This window comes from Tenrec ecaudatus, chromosome 14 (genome assembly GCF_050624435.1).
Source record: "Tenrec ecaudatus isolate mTenEca1 chromosome 14, mTenEca1.hap1, whole genome shotgun sequence".
NCBI classification, from domain to species: Eukaryota; Metazoa; Chordata; class Mammalia; order Afrosoricida; family Tenrecidae; genus Tenrec; species Tenrec ecaudatus.
Window position 1 is genome coordinate 98,311,313 of NC_134543.1, and position 17,379 is coordinate 98,328,691.

General features: G+C 44.9%; 1 protein-coding gene across 1 annotated transcript in view; it reads right to left on the reverse strand.

The window, feature by feature from the left end:
• INO80 (INO80 complex ATPase subunit) overlaps nucleotides 1–17,379 on the reverse strand; it is a 133,329-nt gene that overhangs the window by 33,469 nt on the left and 82,481 nt on the right. The window contains exons 26-28 of the mRNA XM_075530736.1: nucleotides 16,049–16,274; nucleotides 11,932–12,059; nucleotides 2,810–2,904 (exon numbers count right to left, since the gene is read on the reverse strand). Coding sequence (XP_075386851.1) covers nucleotides 2,810–2,904; nucleotides 11,932–12,059; nucleotides 16,049–16,274 — 449 coding nt within the window. The remainder of the gene's footprint in view (nucleotides 1–2,809; nucleotides 2,905–11,931; nucleotides 12,060–16,048; nucleotides 16,275–17,379) is intronic.

Sequence of the window (17,379 nt, forward strand, 5' to 3'; positions counted from 1 at the left end):
CCCTCAGTGACTAAGGGCGATACAGGGGACAGCATCGGAGACACAGTGTGGGAACTGCACCTGACCTGATCCCACCACACCAAGGCAAAGCACTGGGGGGGAGCAGCGGAACAGCAAGGGAATGGAGTGGCAAGGTCCCCAGGGAATGCTGAAAGTGGACTTTGGGGCCAGAGCGTGGTGCCCCAACAGACTGGACTGGAAAACACTCCTAAGGGCCAGCAAACGATCCTTGAACTAACTATAAGCTTTTCTTTTGTGAAATGCTTTGTTTTATTCTTTGTCAGTGGTTTGTTTTTGTTGTTTTGTTGTCTGGTTGTATACTGTTGCTTTGTTTTCCTCTGTCTTGTTTTCGTGCATGTTAGTGTCTCCACAGGTCTGTCTGAATAGGACAGGCTGGATGAACTATCTGGAGGAAAAACAATGGGACCGACAGTTCTGGGGGGACTTGGGGTGGGGGGTAAGGAAGTAGTGTTAACAAACACAGGGACAAGGGAACAACATGGGAGCCAAAATGGTAGTGAGGGAGGAGTGGCAGGCCTGATGGGGAATGATCAAGTGTAAGATTATGTAAAGAGGTATAGCTGTAGCCCAGGTGGGGACAGAGCATAGTAGTGGGACAGGAGGAAAGTCAAGGGAGATGGAGGAAGGAGCTGGGAGTCAAGGGGCATTTATGGAGGTCTAGACAAAGACATGTACATGCAAATATATATATGAGGATGGGGAAATAGATCTATGTGTCTATATTTATAGTTTAGTATTAAGGTGGTGGAAGGATGTTGGGCCTCTGTCATTCACTCCCTCAATGCATGAATACTTTCTTTTATTAAATTTGCACTCTATGATGCTCACTCTCATGACACAACTGCTGAAGCCAAAGTGGGTGAACAAGTAAATGTGGTGAAGAAAGCTGATGGTACCCGGCTATCAAAAGAGATAGTGACTGGGGTCTTAAAGGCTTGAAGATAAACAAGCGGCCATCTAGCTCAGAAGCAACAAAGCCCACATGGAAGAACACACTAACCTGTGTGATTGCGTGGTCCCGAAGGGATCAGTTATCAGGCATCAAAGAACAAAAAAATCATATCATTGGCTGCACACCTCCATGATACAATCGCCGAAGAGAAACGGGTGCATAAGCAAATGTGGCGAAGAAAGCTGATGGTGCCCGGCTATCGAAAGATAGTGTCTGGGGTCTTAAAGGCTTGAAGGTGAACAAGCGGCCATCTAGCTCAGAAGCAACAAAGCCCACATGGAAGAAGCACACCAGCCGGTGAGATCACGAGGTGCCAAGGGACCAGGTATAAGGCATCATGCAAAAAAAAAAAGGGAATACACACACACACACACACATAGTGAATGAAGGGGGAAGTGCAGAGTGGAGACCCGAGGCCCAAGTGTCGGCCAATGGAGATCCCCTTATAGAGGTGTTTAGGAGAGGAGATGGGTCAGTCAGGGTGCGATGTAGTACCGATGAAGAACACAGCTTTCCCCCAGATCCTGGATGCTTCCTCCCCCCAACTACCATGATCCGAATTCTACCTTGCAGGACTGGATAGGGCAGAGGTTGTACACTGGTGCATATGGGAGCTGGAGGCACAGGGAATTCAGGGTGGATGATACCTTCAGGACCAGGGGTGTGAGGGGCGATGCTGGGAGAGTAGAGGGTTGGAAAGGGGGAACTGATTTCAAGGATCCACATGTGACCTCCTCCCTGGGAGATGGACGGCAGAGAAGGGGGGGAAGGGAGACTCCGGATAGGGCAAGATATGACAAAATAACAATCTGTGGATTATCAAGGGCTCATGAGGGAGGCGGGAGCGGGGAGGGAAGGGAAAAAAAAAGAGAGGACCTGATGCAAAGGGCTTAAGTGGAGAGCAAATGCTTTGAAAATGTTAGGGCAAAGAATGTACGGATGTGCTTTATACAATTGATGTATATATATGTATGGATTGTGATAAGAGTTGTATGAGCCCCTAATAAAATGTTTAAAAAATGATTAAAATAGAAAACTTTTATGTGTATCTTACCACACTTACAGACATTAAAAACTGTAACCTAAACACAAATAGGTATGTGATTAATCATTTTCCCAAGAATTAAAAGCCAGAAATAAAAATTGGTTCTTCAATGGACGCCGCATCAGGATGTACTCCATCCGATCCCTCAGTTCTCCAGGTCTAAGAAAGATAACTACAGACCCGTCATTAGCAAAACTTGGCTTTCCACTTGCAGAGAGCAGAAGCCCGACTCTGCTGACTGCACTGAGGGTAATTACGGCTCGGTCAAGCGGCAGCATCAGGCAGGCAGTATTTGGGATTTCCCAGGAGCACCATCAGGTGGGAGAGGTGCTCTGAGCGAGTGCGGCAGTTGAAAAGGCTCACACTACTGATGCCAGACCCGCGGGGCTTCTACTGCAATGCTCAAGGGAGTGGAGGGAAAGAAAACGCATTTTTCTCAAAGGATACAAAATTAATACGTATTAAAAACAAAACAATAGAAGACCCTCAAAATCAGCTCCAATACCCAGGGATAACCACTGTTTTAACATTTAGGAATAGAATCTTAAAAACCTTTTTCCTAAAACCATATTTTCCACTGAAATGGAATCTTGGGTCTTACTCAGAAATCCTTCATTTGACTGTTATTGAACTAGGCACTCCTTTGAATCACTATAAACAGATTAAACCACCCCCAAAGCGGTAGAAATTCTACCAGGGACTGTTTGACCATCGGGGATAGGGCAGCACTTCTTTTAAAGTTACCACCTGAAGCACGCAAGGAAAATATCCATAAGTTCCATTCAAGTTACCTGTTCTGGAAATCAGCAACCATGTCCCGCCGCTCTGAGATCTTGGATGAACCATCAAGCCTCATGTAGGTGTGCTTCCTGTAAACCATATATTCCTGCCAACCAGAATAAAAACATGGAACACATTTACTAGGCATGAGCTACAGATTACTGCGTTAGCACGCTACAGGCACCTGCCCACTCACTACCTCATCTCACACTCGGCTGGATTGTTAAATCTCAAAGTGGGGACAACATTACAGCCAATGTACAGTCATTTATGGAAGCAGACATGGTTATGGTTGAATAATAGGAACAAAATTAGCGTCGCTAACTTATACATGCAAAGAATGTTGAAGTGGCCAGTGTTTCGTGACACACAGATTTGAAACACATCCGCGCAGAGAATTCCATTCACAAATGAGTTTATTGCCAGTGTATTACAACGGAGGGCAGCCTGAAGAGCCCCACCACCCCTGTGGCTCCAGTTTCAGCCAAACAACAGACAAGGGAATAACAACACTATCGATGTGTGCACTCTGGAATAATTGACCATTTGGGATCAAGAGGCAGCATTTCCCCAAAGACAAAATTCACAAGGATTAGAAGAGGAGGATTGGAGATTTGAGAGGAGGTGGGATGGGTGATGAAGGAATCATAATAAATGAGATGAAAAAGCATGTGCATGATTCACTGACTGTAAAACTGATCATCTGTTTTGGACACCTTCACCCAATGCACAGTAGCAAGCTTAAAAAAATTGAATGGAGAAAAAAATTTTTGAAGAGATACAATAGAGAGGACCCTCTATTTTTAGAAGTTGCAATTCCTTTTACAGATATTGTCCAAATGAGCACTTACTTCCTTTTCTTTAGCCCTGATTAAACTGATTAAGTGACAAAAAGACCCATTGCTAAAAGAAATATTGTCAAAAGCTCAACACAGCTGTCTGTTTATAAGAAACACCATGAAACCGTTATTTTGGTTCTAAAAAAATTTTTTTTTTCCTACTGAAAGGGACTGATTCTTTCTACATTTGAGAAACGTTTGTGTTTAGTCTGGTCAACGGCTCCCTCCTTTTATTGCAATGTTCTCATACAGAGCTCTTCTGCCTATTCGGCCTTTCCCCAGACAAGCTTGCTGCTGCAGCTTGGTATGGTGGTGCGCTGTATGCGGCAGCCGATTCTGAGAGTGGGTGGGCTCCAAGCGCTTGCTAAGGGATTGGCAGCAGTCTCTGGCTACAGTACACGCGCAGTGAAGCTGGCTGACAAGCAGACAAATTCACAGAGGCACACACATCATGGTTGTGTTTGAATCCCCCCTTGATTTGTTTGTTTCAGGGTGTTTAAGTGGGTTTTGCTTGTTTGTTTGTTTTTGTTTTGTTGAAGTGTTTTCATAACCAAGAGGATGGAAAGTATTACTTTTGTCAAGCTGGTTTCAAGGTCACATTTAGTGGAACAGCTGTCCAATGTAACAACAGAAGAGTAGAGGGGTTCTGGGTGAGAAGGTAAAAACTGATAGTGTGACGATGACCTCTTGAGGCTTAGCTATCGCTGGGAGTCTCTGGGGGATGCGGTGCTAAGCTTAGCTCCTGACAGGTGGGAGGGGGAAGGGCCTGGAAGCCTACTTCCATAAAGCAGTACTGAGAATTCAGTGGGCCACAGGTCTAGTGTGACACATGTGGGAGCACCAGAAGCCAAAACTGACAACCAGAATTACCGTGGTAGCTAATCTAATGGGGAAATGCTCCCATCTGGAACAAAATAACTAGAACATACCAAGAAGGCTTACAGAGAAATTAATGATTTGAATTTTCGTGCAAAGGTGGGTTTCTTGCACAGGCACTCTTGTATTTAAAAGAACATCTAACCTCATGACAGCACTGATGAATGAATCTTCTTACAATCCTTGCAGAACACATCGATTATATATCAATATCAGTACAACATCATCAAACCCAACCCACTGATGTGGAGTCGGTTCCAGCTCCCAGAGAGCGAGCAGAATTTCCCCAGAGGGCTTCCAAGGGAAGCAGACTGCTACCCCTGTCCCCGGCAGAGCACCACGCGAGTGGAACTCACACTCCTCTTCAGTGGGCTGTGGAATGGTACCACACCACAAGGGCTCCTCGGCACAATACTAGGGATTGCTAATCCTAGACCGCACTCAAGCCAACTCTGATGGCAGAAAAGCAGTTACCGAGGGACCAAAAGTGAAGCTTTTCTGTTTACTGCTCAAATCCTTAGCCTTTCCACCCAAGGGAGTAGTAGGATTTCAGGAGGTTTAAAAGAGTTTAGATCCTGACTCATTAAATAGCCCCGAAACAGTAAATAAAGAGATCACGCAAAAACACAGGAAAGCTGATTAGAGAAAAGTCTACATCCGTATGTACAGAAAAACACCTAAATGACAAGAATTAAAGAGCAATTCAATATTTTACTTATTATCACATCCTTGCTATACCAAAGTTATCTAGAAGTCTCTCTAAAACTCCAGGTTGCTCAAAAAGTTCATTTGGAAAGAAATCCCTCATCTTTTTTTACTTAGTTTCAAAACCTGCACCCACTTCCATCCTTCAGTCTTCCCTTTCAGCCTAAAATAAATCAAGTGATTTTACAGTATTCACAGTACTTTTGAACTCTTATGTTAAAAGTCTGTATTTGAAAAACAAAACAATGAATAAATTGTGTATGAATTATTAAGTACAAAACCAATAATCTACTCTGTAAGCCTTCACCAAACTCCCAAAATGTTAAAATAACTGACAACACCAATTTCTATACCCAAAGGTTTTCTAAGATCTATTTTAAGAAAGTTACATTATTCTTTTCAAAGCTAGCAGCTGAGTTCTGATTAATAAGGGGCTCCTTGCTTAATTTTTCAACTACATATTTTAAAATACGGTACAACCATTCCCAAATTCTCTAGAATTACTCTCATATTTGAAGATTGTTGTTGGAGCCCTAATAATGCGACGTACAAGGTCAGGGGTTCAAATCTACCAGCCGCTCCATAGAAGAAAGATGAGGCTAGCTGCACTTTTATGGAACCTCATTGTGTGTCAGAATTCACAGATGCACTCTGTCCTACTGGGCCACTGTGAGTCGGAACTGACTTGATGACAGTGAGCTGGCATTTGGGAGGTCTGGAGGTATACACCATTTTTTTTGAAAAGTTACTGAAAAAGTCAAATGGTCATGGATAAGACACCCCTTTGTTACTGAGTAGTGACTCTCAACCAGGATTTTAAAACCTCCCCCAAAAACATAACCCAGGAATTCTCACTCTGTGGGTCTGGGCCAGGACCTCAACTGGCTTATTTTGTTATTTTAAAAAAATCTCCAACAATAATTCTAATAGATACTCCTCTATTGGCAGCTGAGAACGACTGCTGTAAGAGGAAGGCAGAGTCAAGTCCCTGAGGACCTGGTCAGTGTGGCCTTCAGATAAGCAGCACTGACAACACTGGGGAGTTTGCTAAACATGCAGAATTGAGGGCAATTCTTAGTGAGTCAGAATTTGCACTTTTAACAATGTGTGATTTAAAAGCAAATTTAAGCCAAGAAATACTGATGTAGAATGTATTCTTATGCATTTTTAAAGCATTGAAACTTAAAAGAAAAGCAGCATCTTATATCGAACACTTCTATAAAAGACAACATAACCTGAGAAGGCAGGTGAGCTCTGAATCACATCCACTAAGACTGGTTTAAGCAGTGGCGTGCAAACAGAAGGGTCAGCATATCCCAAGATAGAAGGTAAATGCCTTCTATGTAAAACCCATGAAATCAAATCAAATATTCCCAAAGGAGCAGTGATGAAGTCGTAGTGGTGATGGTGATGATGATGATACTCAATTAGCACTGAGCATTTCTAATACATATTAGCTGGTTTAATTTATTCAAGGTGGCCAATGGTGAGATGCTCAGTTGCTAACTGCAAAGTCAATGGTTCTAACCAACTCACCAGCACTCCAGAGGAGAAAGAAGGGTCACAGCCCTAGAACCCCCCTGGGGAAGTTCTTTGTCATTACAGTGTGGCCATGAGTCTCAATAGGTTTAGTTTTGGGCTTAGCTTACCTAATCCTCACAACAGCTTGTAAGGCAGATGCTAACTTGATCACATTTCATGACTTGTAAGGTGCCCAAAGTGACCAAGGTCAGATATGGTAGAAACCAAACCAAACCAACCAAAGTCCTTGGCTTAATGCTCTGACTCCCCACATGGCAGAGAAGCTCACCAATGACTAAGGGAAAAGGTAAGGGGAGCCCTGCTACTCCTAAGGGTCATAACACGGTCCACTAGTATATAACCTCTACCCAACATCATTAAAAAATTGGGCACTTACACTAAATTGAACATATACAAATGGTTGAGTTGGTGTGTATTTTCCTATGTGTAGTCTAAATAACAAATAAATACAATTTAAAGAAAAAGCAGGGAAAAAATTAAAGACAGAAAGGATAAAAAGTTGGGGAAAAAGGGCAAAGGTTTATCTATTCCCATCACCAACTTTCCATTGTGGTACATCTCTATTTCAAAGCTACTTTTGATTCCTTTTAATCCAATTTCGTTTTCGTCTAACGATTTGGGAGAAGAAATCAGTATGATCTACAGACCTGAAAAACCTGGTGCCACCTTTTTTCCCTGGAAGTGCTTTCTGCCATCTTTGGGATTTATCATCAGCAAAAGTCCAGGCTCCCGGGACATCTATTGTACTCACTTTGCGAGAGCAGCAGCGCAGCCCTGCTCCTCCACAGGGACCACAGGCATGCACAGACTCACCACCATCTGCCTCGGGGTCGTTTCCTTTCCGATATCACATATTCCAGTCACAATGGACTTCGCCCCACGTGGCTTACAACTTTCTATCTGGTACCTTTTTATATCTGGCTCCTTAGCCTGGAATCCCCTTTTTGCTGATGGCTACAATTCTATTTCAGTCCAGTTCAGACGGCACTGCCTAGACTACTATTTCCCAGAGTGGATAACGCCGTGTCCTGGGGGTGCTGAAACAATCCTGGGGAGCTGTCAAGGCAGATACCTACAGTTTATCCTGGATTATGGGCTATAGTCCAAACGGTTTTAGCTGCCAGGGGGGCACTAATTTTTTTTTTTCACCTGAAAAGAAAGTGGTAGGCCAAATAAGTCTGTGAACCTATGGTGACTCAAAAAGAAACATATTCCTTCTCGCTATTTTTGGTTCTGTTTTTATGTTGCTAGGATCATTTTTGTTGCTAGGATCAGGGTTCACTTGACAGTTTACATATGTAGATGTACGTCTCCTATATAAGACACATTCCCTGAAGTCAAAGATCACATATAGCGAGTATTTACATTCGTTCAGCATAATGCTTTGCTCACAGTTGGCATGAAAAAGTTGCATTAAAGAGACTAAATATAAGTAGTATGATTACAAGCTGGCACATTTTCTTCTACCATTCTTAACATATAGCGAAAATCTCAGTTAACAATGACACAAATTTGCTTTTCCTTCCACAGGGCAGTCAGTTTTAGAGCATCCAGTCTCCCGTACATTGAGAACCATAGCTCCTAAAGGTAATCTGAAATTTAGGAGAAGCCAGCTCATAGATGATAGAAGGTCTATTCAGGATGAATACTTCTCCAGTGAGGTACTGTACTTGGATGGCTGAGTGGGCAACTTAAACAAGCCAGTGCCTCAAACGTCCTAATTAGCTATGGTTCTCTGGATTTAATTCTGTGTTGCACTATTTTAATACATTGGTTTAAGTTCAAGATTTATCTGGACTCACTACTTAACAATCATACCACATATCGCATTACTTGGCTGGACTTTCCCAAGTACTTTGTAGTGCACAGGAAATACCGACAAGCTCATCACCCTAAACTACAGACTCAGATGCTTGATGCAACATAAACGAGCCCAGAGAGAAATCCTAGAGATACATAAGTCATCCATAACGCGTTACACGCTTGCTGTGACTTACAATATTGGGGGTGAGGAGTGCAGGAGGAGGGGAACGTAAATGTGGATCAGAATACTTTTGATTAATTGTGGTGGTAGGAAAAGTTCTATCTGCCATCCAGCCGGACACCAGCACCCCAACTGCACAGGAACTATGCCATGACCCACAGATACAAAGTAGACTGGAGCATAACACTTAAGAGATCAGCCATAGCTTCACAGACATGACTGAAGTCACAGCACAGAACAAAGAAAACGATCCTTAGGATTCACACAACAGAGCATTCTTTACAGCTGAAGCATGGCTCCAAAGAACGTTGACTCCCATTATGAAAGTGACTGGGAAACTCATATTCTGTGAAAGGTACAGAACCGGAGATATCTCAATCTAATTTTGCACCACACCAAGAGCCACAATACATTCCACACCCACAAAATAAAATTTGAGGACTCATTTTTTGGATAGAGAATGTGGTTTGAGTGAATGATATTCAAACAAAATTAAATTTTAAGGAAACAATGTTGAAAGCGAAAAGAGCATTAAATACATCAGACAACTAGCTTCATTCTAGTTTTTCAGGAAAACAAATAGTCGCAGCATTTTCTAGTTTTGTATCCTAGATGCATGTTATACACACGGCTAAGGAATGTCAGCAGATGTGAAATGCTTAGAATTTGGGTTTCCTTAAGTTAGAATTCCTCTTGGAGAGAAGCAACTACATTCAAAAGATTTTTAAGTTGCCTTGCTTGCAAATCCTACCCACCCAGTTCAGCCAAACTCACTGCTATTGACTCCAACTCATACAAGGCTACGGGACAAGGTGGAAGTGCCCCTGTCAGTTTCTGGGACGGGGACTCTTCCTGGGAGTGGAAGGCCTCGCCTTTCTCCCGTGGAGTGGCTGGTGTTTCTGACAAATGACCTTGCGCTTAGCAGCCCAATGCCTAACCCTCAGTGTCACAGGGACCCTAAGTGACCCGATAGGACAGAGTAAAGCCACTCAAGAATAAGGTTTTCAAGGCTGTAAATCTTTAGGGAAGCAGACTGCTACAACTTTCTTCTGTCGACTTTCTGGTCAGCAGCCACAGGCTTCACCCCGTGCTGAGTCTATTCCCCACCAAAGCAGCAGCTGTATTACAAACGGAGGGAAGTGACCCCGAGTGAGCAGGGCCTATGGCACTCGTCTGGACAAAACTCACCATACCCCGAGTGACTTATTGTTGTACTATTTCAACAAGTATGCAGAAGAACAACTCACCTTCCTCTAACACAGCGTACTTTCTGGTCCCTTCCTCACGTCCCTCTTAACTTTCCTTCCACACTCACAGGCTTTCGGACTCTACAACACACTGACACAGCCTTGGAAGGGAAGACTGCCGGCCTTACAGATCCCAGCACACTGGTACTTCTATAGACCTTCGCAGCTGAAGATGACTACTTCACCTATTTTCCCCGAGCTCAGCAAAGTTACTCATATTGTTTTGGTTGTTGGCATAATTTTATTTGAACAGAACATAAAGATCTAGACAGTCCCTTTATTTTGGGTTAGTACACTCGGGACTTTAATACAGTTGAGAGTCACATCAAACACAATGGTTTAATCACTGTTCTTTGAATAACTTCGACACTTATGAGCATTTTCCCATCATTTAGAAATAGGTGGTCTACTTATCATGTAAACCAGGTTTGGCCTGTCAACAGCATTTAAAGGACTAAACATTGTTTGTATGAAACCCAAGGCTACTGATAAATTGACCTCAAACACCATTTGTTTTGTCTTCCCTAAAAAGAAGTGGCCAGACAATTCAAAGAAGACTCACTCAGTTCAGATACACTGAGTTTATTATTCCAAATAAACACTGAGTTTATTATTCCAAATAATAAACTCATTGAAAAATTTAGCAAGCCAGCCTTGACTTTCAAAACAAAGCCTAAACACCCTCCCCTCTTTCTACCTTCCATCCCTTTGCACTGATTGATATGGTCTCTTTCCTCTTATTCCTGCTACTCCATTGCATGATTACCTCTCACTCAGTGCAGTGACAGGGTTAGACAGGGAAGTCCGAGACACTCAAAAAATTCGTGGAAAAATAACGAAAAGATAGCATCGTTTTTCCATGAACCTTCTGAAGCTCCCTCATGTAAGTAAAACCTACAGATAAACATGAAAATATTTAGATACTCTTGCCACCCGAGTGCTCCAGCATCTCTTTCCACAGTGGGCTTTCTGGTAACCAATGGCGGCGAGTTCGGGGTTGGGCCTCCATCTCACTGTTCAGTTTCTATATCCATGGCCTCCTCTCTGTCAAATAAGCAGCACTACACTCAGACACTGCAGGAGACAGAGGGGACTCTACTCCCGTAAAGAGTGAGAGGGTCTCGGGAGCCCAGAGGGGGCAGCTCTACCCTGTCCTGCAAGGGTGCTCTGAATCAGAATCGACCGGATACCCCTGAGATACCTCGGGCAAAAGAGCAGGCAGTGCCGCAAACATCGACTCAAGCAAAGGACCCAAAGTTGATTTGTACAGCGAGACACAGATGCATCTTTTACCACTAGCCAAGGTTAGTTGTGTTAGAATCACTTCAAAGGTGACTTAAATATCTTGAGGCTCAGGGCTTCACTCTTCAAACCTAAGAATCTGCTGGGGAGGAAGCCAAGCACCAACATTTTTAACGTTCTTGGATGTCGAGAACCACCACACGCACTTTGGTTTTTGACTTAGAAAACCAACCCCAACATTTCTGTTTCGCACACAGGATTTCAGCGGACTTTTTGAGACGAGTCCTAGACACTTAGCCACTTTTTACCTTGGGGAATTCATTTCTAATTAACTGGCATAGGAGGCAGAAGTCTTCTGCATCTTCCTACATCTGCCAGAATGGCTTCTGTTCCCTGTACAGACTACAAGACCACAGGAGTTTGGGGTTCCAGTAGGCAGGGCTGACATTACATGGATCCCCGACTTCTCCTCACAAGGCCCCTACAGAACAGAGCAGAACCACCTGGGTGGGTCTCTGAGACGGTGACTCTTGTCTCACCTTTCTTCTATAGAAAGGGTGGCGGCTGGCGGTTTTCAAACGACTGGCCCTGCTGTTAGCAGCCCAACGAGCAACCACTATGCCAGCAGGGTTCCTCAGATATGAGTCCTGTACTTTTGATGTCAGCTGTACTAGGTCCCCAAAGTCCCTCTCTCCTACCTCCAGCAGGTCTATCATCCTGGTCATCTGGGAGTAGATAAGGACCCTATGTCCTTGAGATTTGAGCCGAGTCAGCAGGACATCAAGGGCATACAGCTTTCCACTGTCAGTGATGAGGCTCTCCTTGCCTGGGGAGAAGAAAAGGGTGAGGGGGAAACTATTTAATTGAAGCAGCACAATCACTGACTGCAGAGCTGTATGTATGCAGCCCAGATCCCTACAACCAGGATGCTTGTCACCATGAGAACGAGAGAGGGCGCCACAGGAAGAAACACAAAGCACCGCTAGAGCCAAGTGTCTAGCAGTGCTCTGCGAAGAAGAATCCTGAAAGAGGAGGTATAAGGTCCTTTCCAATTGACAGTTCCCTGCCGCCACCTGCTGCTGAGGCACTGGGGAGCTTTCCTGCTCTGCAGCCTCACCAGGGCATCCCGGCCCACTGGCAAGCTCATTTCACTGTGAGACCGATGTCCACATTGCCTCTGCTCGCAGTGACCCGAAAACTTTATTTTCTCTGGATTGATTCTTCTGCTAGTTCTGTGCTTCAGAGGTTGATCCCCGAAAGCATGAGAATATAGAAACCAGGGCTGCACTGTGCAGCCCTGCCTTGTAGCCACTTCAACACCAACAAGTGCACGAAACTCACCACACCCACTTCACTTTTCTGTTTTTAAAAATAAACCAGTATCGCCTCTATGGGATGATTCCGAGAAGGTTAGCTGGCAAATGTCACTGTTGGGAGTTATAATTCCACAAAGAAACCACGGCTTGTTTAGCTTTTCAGAAAGACTGACTCTGGGTTTCTGTAAAACCAAGCTACTAAAAAACAAAACAAAAGCCCAACTGCTTTCACTCACTAGCTTGTGCTTTCTCCTTCCTCTTAACTGAAAAAAAAAAAAAAAAGTACTTCGGCCAGAGATCTCTAAAGAACACTTAACTCACAAACTCCCATCTCCTACCCACTCAGTATCATTCAACTCCCATCATATTTCAGGAAATAGAGTTTCCTGTTTGCAGACTGGGTCCATAAACAATTGTTGCCATTAATAGGGGACAAGATGGGCTTCAGGGGCTGTGGCTTTTGAGTACATGTGGAAGGGGCTTTGGGGCACACACGGGGAGGACAGAGATATTACGAAAGAAGATCCCAATGCCTGCCCTCGGTTTCTGGGTTTGATTCATGGCTCTTCTTCAGAGTTGCAGAGGCTGACTGTTGAGTGCAACCTAAGAGTTCTCCGCGGTCAGCTGGCCTCACTGAGCTCGCCACTCTTTGCCAAGTGTGCAATGACTGTGTAAACTGAACAGGAGCGGATGTGCTGACAGCACCATCACAAATCATCAGCCACTGTTTTTGCTCTAAAGCCCTAGGTCCTGGATGTTGACGCCTCTGCACCGCGGCCGGCCCTTTCCCACCGTCGGAACCCTGCCAGGCACATCTCTCCCGCTGCCCCCTTTCCTCGATGTGGTGGCACACACCTCTGTTCAGCTTCTTTGTTTGCATTATTGAAATGCTCTTCTTTCTGTTGGTCTCCTTACCAACACAATCGAATGACTGCAGCTGGGACAGAACTGACTGCTAAGCTCGCTGCCTGGCACCGGACTAGGGAGCTTTGTATCAATTCCAAGTCTGGCCCGGCAGCAACGATTCCATAACAAGCTCAAGGCTTCCTTTTTGTCCCAATGACTCTTCTCCTCACATTGGATTCCCTGAGATAGCTTCAAAACATCTTCGGCAGAACTACCAATTAACTTTCCACAGAGTTTTCTTTTCTCCTGAAAAGCAGAGCTAGTTGGTAAAAGCTCCTGCTTTTTTCCAATCATTGAATGAAAATGGGCAGGCTGAGCTCATCGGATTTCTTCAGTTTGCTTCCTTTTGTCTCTTCACTCAGACATTAAGGACAAATATTCAATCATACACAAACCCGAATTCTCTTCAATTATCTCAAAATCATGATTCAGTGGTCTTGCCGTTTGTCTCCCACGTTTAAGATGCCACAATGAACCGGCCTGAAGCTCAGGGTTAGGAAGGCGCAGGGATGGAGACAGTCATGCAACGTATGAGGCTGGAGCTCTGATGCCCCTGAGCCAGCACGAAGTGACAGCTATTATTGACTGGTTTTGTGGAGATGGGGGAGGTGAAAGAAAATGGGCTTGGCTTCTTTGGGCTGCTCTTACCCTAATAATTCCTGCAGGAAAGGCTTAAGAAGAAACGGCCGTCAGCAATAGCCTAAAATACTTAAGCAAATAAGCTTCTCTGAATGGCTGTGTTTTCTGCACCTGGCATTCATTACCCACTTTTTCAAGAGCTTCCAAGTTGCACTGGACAAGGGCACCACCTGGTGCAAAGCGGGGCGTGGAGCCAGCGGAACACAACTCCCCAGAAATCAGGCCATTTCTGCCAAGTCAAGTGTACCCAGTCCCACCTCGAAAACAGTTCGAAACATGTCAAATCGTGAACAAACTTCACCGACGTTTGCTAAGAGTCCACACAGCCCGACAGTATTCACGTTTAGTTAGATACAGGTTCTTAGTGACCACCACGTAAGATCCAGTTAGTTCAAACATAAAACACATGCAGCCCACAGATATAAAATTAGGGAAGATTCAATATCTCCCCTTTCCTGCAGTGATGATGGAAACTTTTGAAAGGACAGTACATTCTTGTAGCAAAACGTCAGCTCATTCAAGGTGGTCAGTCCAGGAAGCTATGGTCAGAGCCTCAAGGAATGTCAAAGAACCAGCACTCACTTCCCTGGGAAACAGAAAATGTGAAAGTCCTGAGGAAGGAGAGATAAAACTCAGGTTTCAGTGATGCTCCCCCACCCTGCCCCAGCCAGTCTCCCGAGCACAATGGGCTCAGCCAGGAGATGGTTGGTTCTCACAGTAAACAGCCAGTCAGGCTGGTGCTTTTTATCGATGCAAAAAGAACTCAGACGCTTCCTGCTATTTAAACAAGGTCCATTTTTCTTTCAAAGAACAGGAAAGGCCACAAGAGATTCCCACAGCGCCAGCACTAAGTCTGCTACTCCTGCACTGGGAACGACGCGCCGGAATGAAGACGAGGGGACTAAGAAACAAGGTGCTATCCAGCTGTTTAAAAAGACTGGAGGTCACGTCTTGCCTGGGCTCTGAGGTCTGGGTGCGGACTCTCTAATTCCACTAACATTCAGTCTATACCTAGGATTACCCCTAATGCTCAGCCAATAGGCTTAATGCACTGCTTCTCGTGTCCCAGGTCAGCTGTGTGGTCCCATACATTATCATCGTGATTTACCCAAAAGGTGTTTCCAGTTCAGACTACTCCCAAGGCCACTAGAGGGCTGACCCGGAGCGCCCTCAGCCCTTCACAAGTTAACAACAAATGGAGGCACTAGAGTGCAAACTCTGGAATCCAGTCTTCTTTAAAATAGCAAACTCTCCCCCCTTGAGTGCTTATTCTACTGTGTGCCAACAAGGTTAATCTAGGTAGCAGGGTTTGGATAACAAAAATGATCAGTGTTGTCCAAGTTTGTCAGCAGGTGCAAGCAAAGAACATAAGCCTATAAACCATTTCTGCTCCGTTTCCTTAAAGCAGTCTCACTAATGAACAGACGAAAACCCAGTTTCCTTCCAGCCCTGGGCCTTGGCCCCAGGGGGTCTGGGAATCTGCTAGCATTTTGGCACAAAACACACTGTTTTTCCTTTTATTATCAATCAGATCTCTAGTGTTTTGTGAGGGACACTGTTTACGCTACTTAAACAGGCCTTCAATGGGGGGATGAGGGCATCCTCATTCATTCCCCTGCCTGTGGCACAAGACAACGCTTATTTACTCAACCGGGCTAAAGCCTTCCTTGGAGGCCCAGCCCCCACTTCTTTTTCTTTTAAACAGTGGTGTTCCTCTCTCAACTGTGAACTCAGTAAAGCAGAGCATTTAAGCACAAATCTAGAAGACATTTCTCTCTTCATGCATCATAAATCACCTATTAAGAGACTGAGGGAAGAATGGAAGGGGGCAGAGAAGAAAGGGAAAATCTCACAAGCTCTGGACTCCAAACACCTGAAATCACTGCATACAATGCCACACTGGCTCTTTCCTTGCCAAAGTTGGGAACGTACTCCAAGCAGACAGAGAACTCACCTGGAATCCTGATGAAAGACCAGCCATTCTGAGGCCGGATGCCCCACAGTCCTCCACCTGGCTCTGGGAAGAACTGGGAGCGTCGATTTAGCCAGTCTGCAGCCAGTTCCGGGGCCCCATTCAACAAACACTGCTTGGCCACCAGACTCCCGCCTTCCTTCAGCACGCGCTGCTCACACTCCGCACTCGGGTCATTGCAGTACGAATCCATGGGCACTGCGGTGACCTACAGGGAAAGATCCATGAGTGGCCCTTCCACAATTTGCCACACCAAGCTCGGTGATAAGTTCAACTCAAATCAGATGCACAAAGACAATTCTAAAGCTCGTGGTTTTAACGTCCATTACAAACAGAGTGAGCAAGCCTCGAGAGGGGATAGAGTGAGCCTTCACAAGTAAAAGGCCACCTTGCAGAACACGAACATGCGAACAAACCATGGTTCCGGAGAGCTCATTTCCAGCTAAGCTGGGAAACCAAGTCAGGAATGAGTTTACTCTATGTGTGTGTAGCTAGAGATCTAACAAATCGTCCTACTTGCCAGTGTCTTCGCTACTGGACAGTGCTTTGGCAGAGCTCTGCTGGCCACACACAGGGGTGTCCTTCTTTGAGCAGAATGGCAGAGCGAATGGGAGGAAAGATCAAGAGCTTTCTTTGACTCGGAGCATGGGGAGGGGCGGTGGGGGGGGGTAGCACTTGACAGAGGCAAAGGCCACACACAAAGCGTCGCTCACCATGAGGTGCAGCAAGGACACTCAAGTGTGCACCTGCCTTCCCAGCCCACAGTGCAGGAGAGGCTCCTGCCAACGTGGCGGCACAGCGGTCTCCTTCTCCGGCTTCTGGGCGATGTCTACTCTAATACGTAGCTGTGTGTGTGCAGATGGCTATGAAATCACTCCACAAGGAGCCTGCTGAAGGCGACAAGGCTACCTTTTGTTAAAACTTGGAGGCTGCGATTTATCTGCCAAGCCCAGGTTGACCCAAAAAAAAAAAAAAAAGCTAAAAGCCCAATAGAAGTGGTAAACTGCTCAGAGAACCTCGGAATTAGGCCATGGGATAAGGACAAACCAGATATGAGGAGCAAGGCCAAGGGAAAGGAAACAGCACACTAGTGGCACAACTTCTATTCAGGTAGTTACATGATTTCTCACGAGTTAGGCCCCTTCTTTCATGACATTCACGTCTCTATTTTTATGTAGGTTCTCAAGTTTTTGTATGTATAATAACCTCATTGGGAGTTGATTAAAAGTAAAGATTTTGATTCAGAAGACCTAAGAAAAGGCCAATGGGTCTGTATTTTAAACAAATAATCCAAGACCTCGAGCCATCCCAGG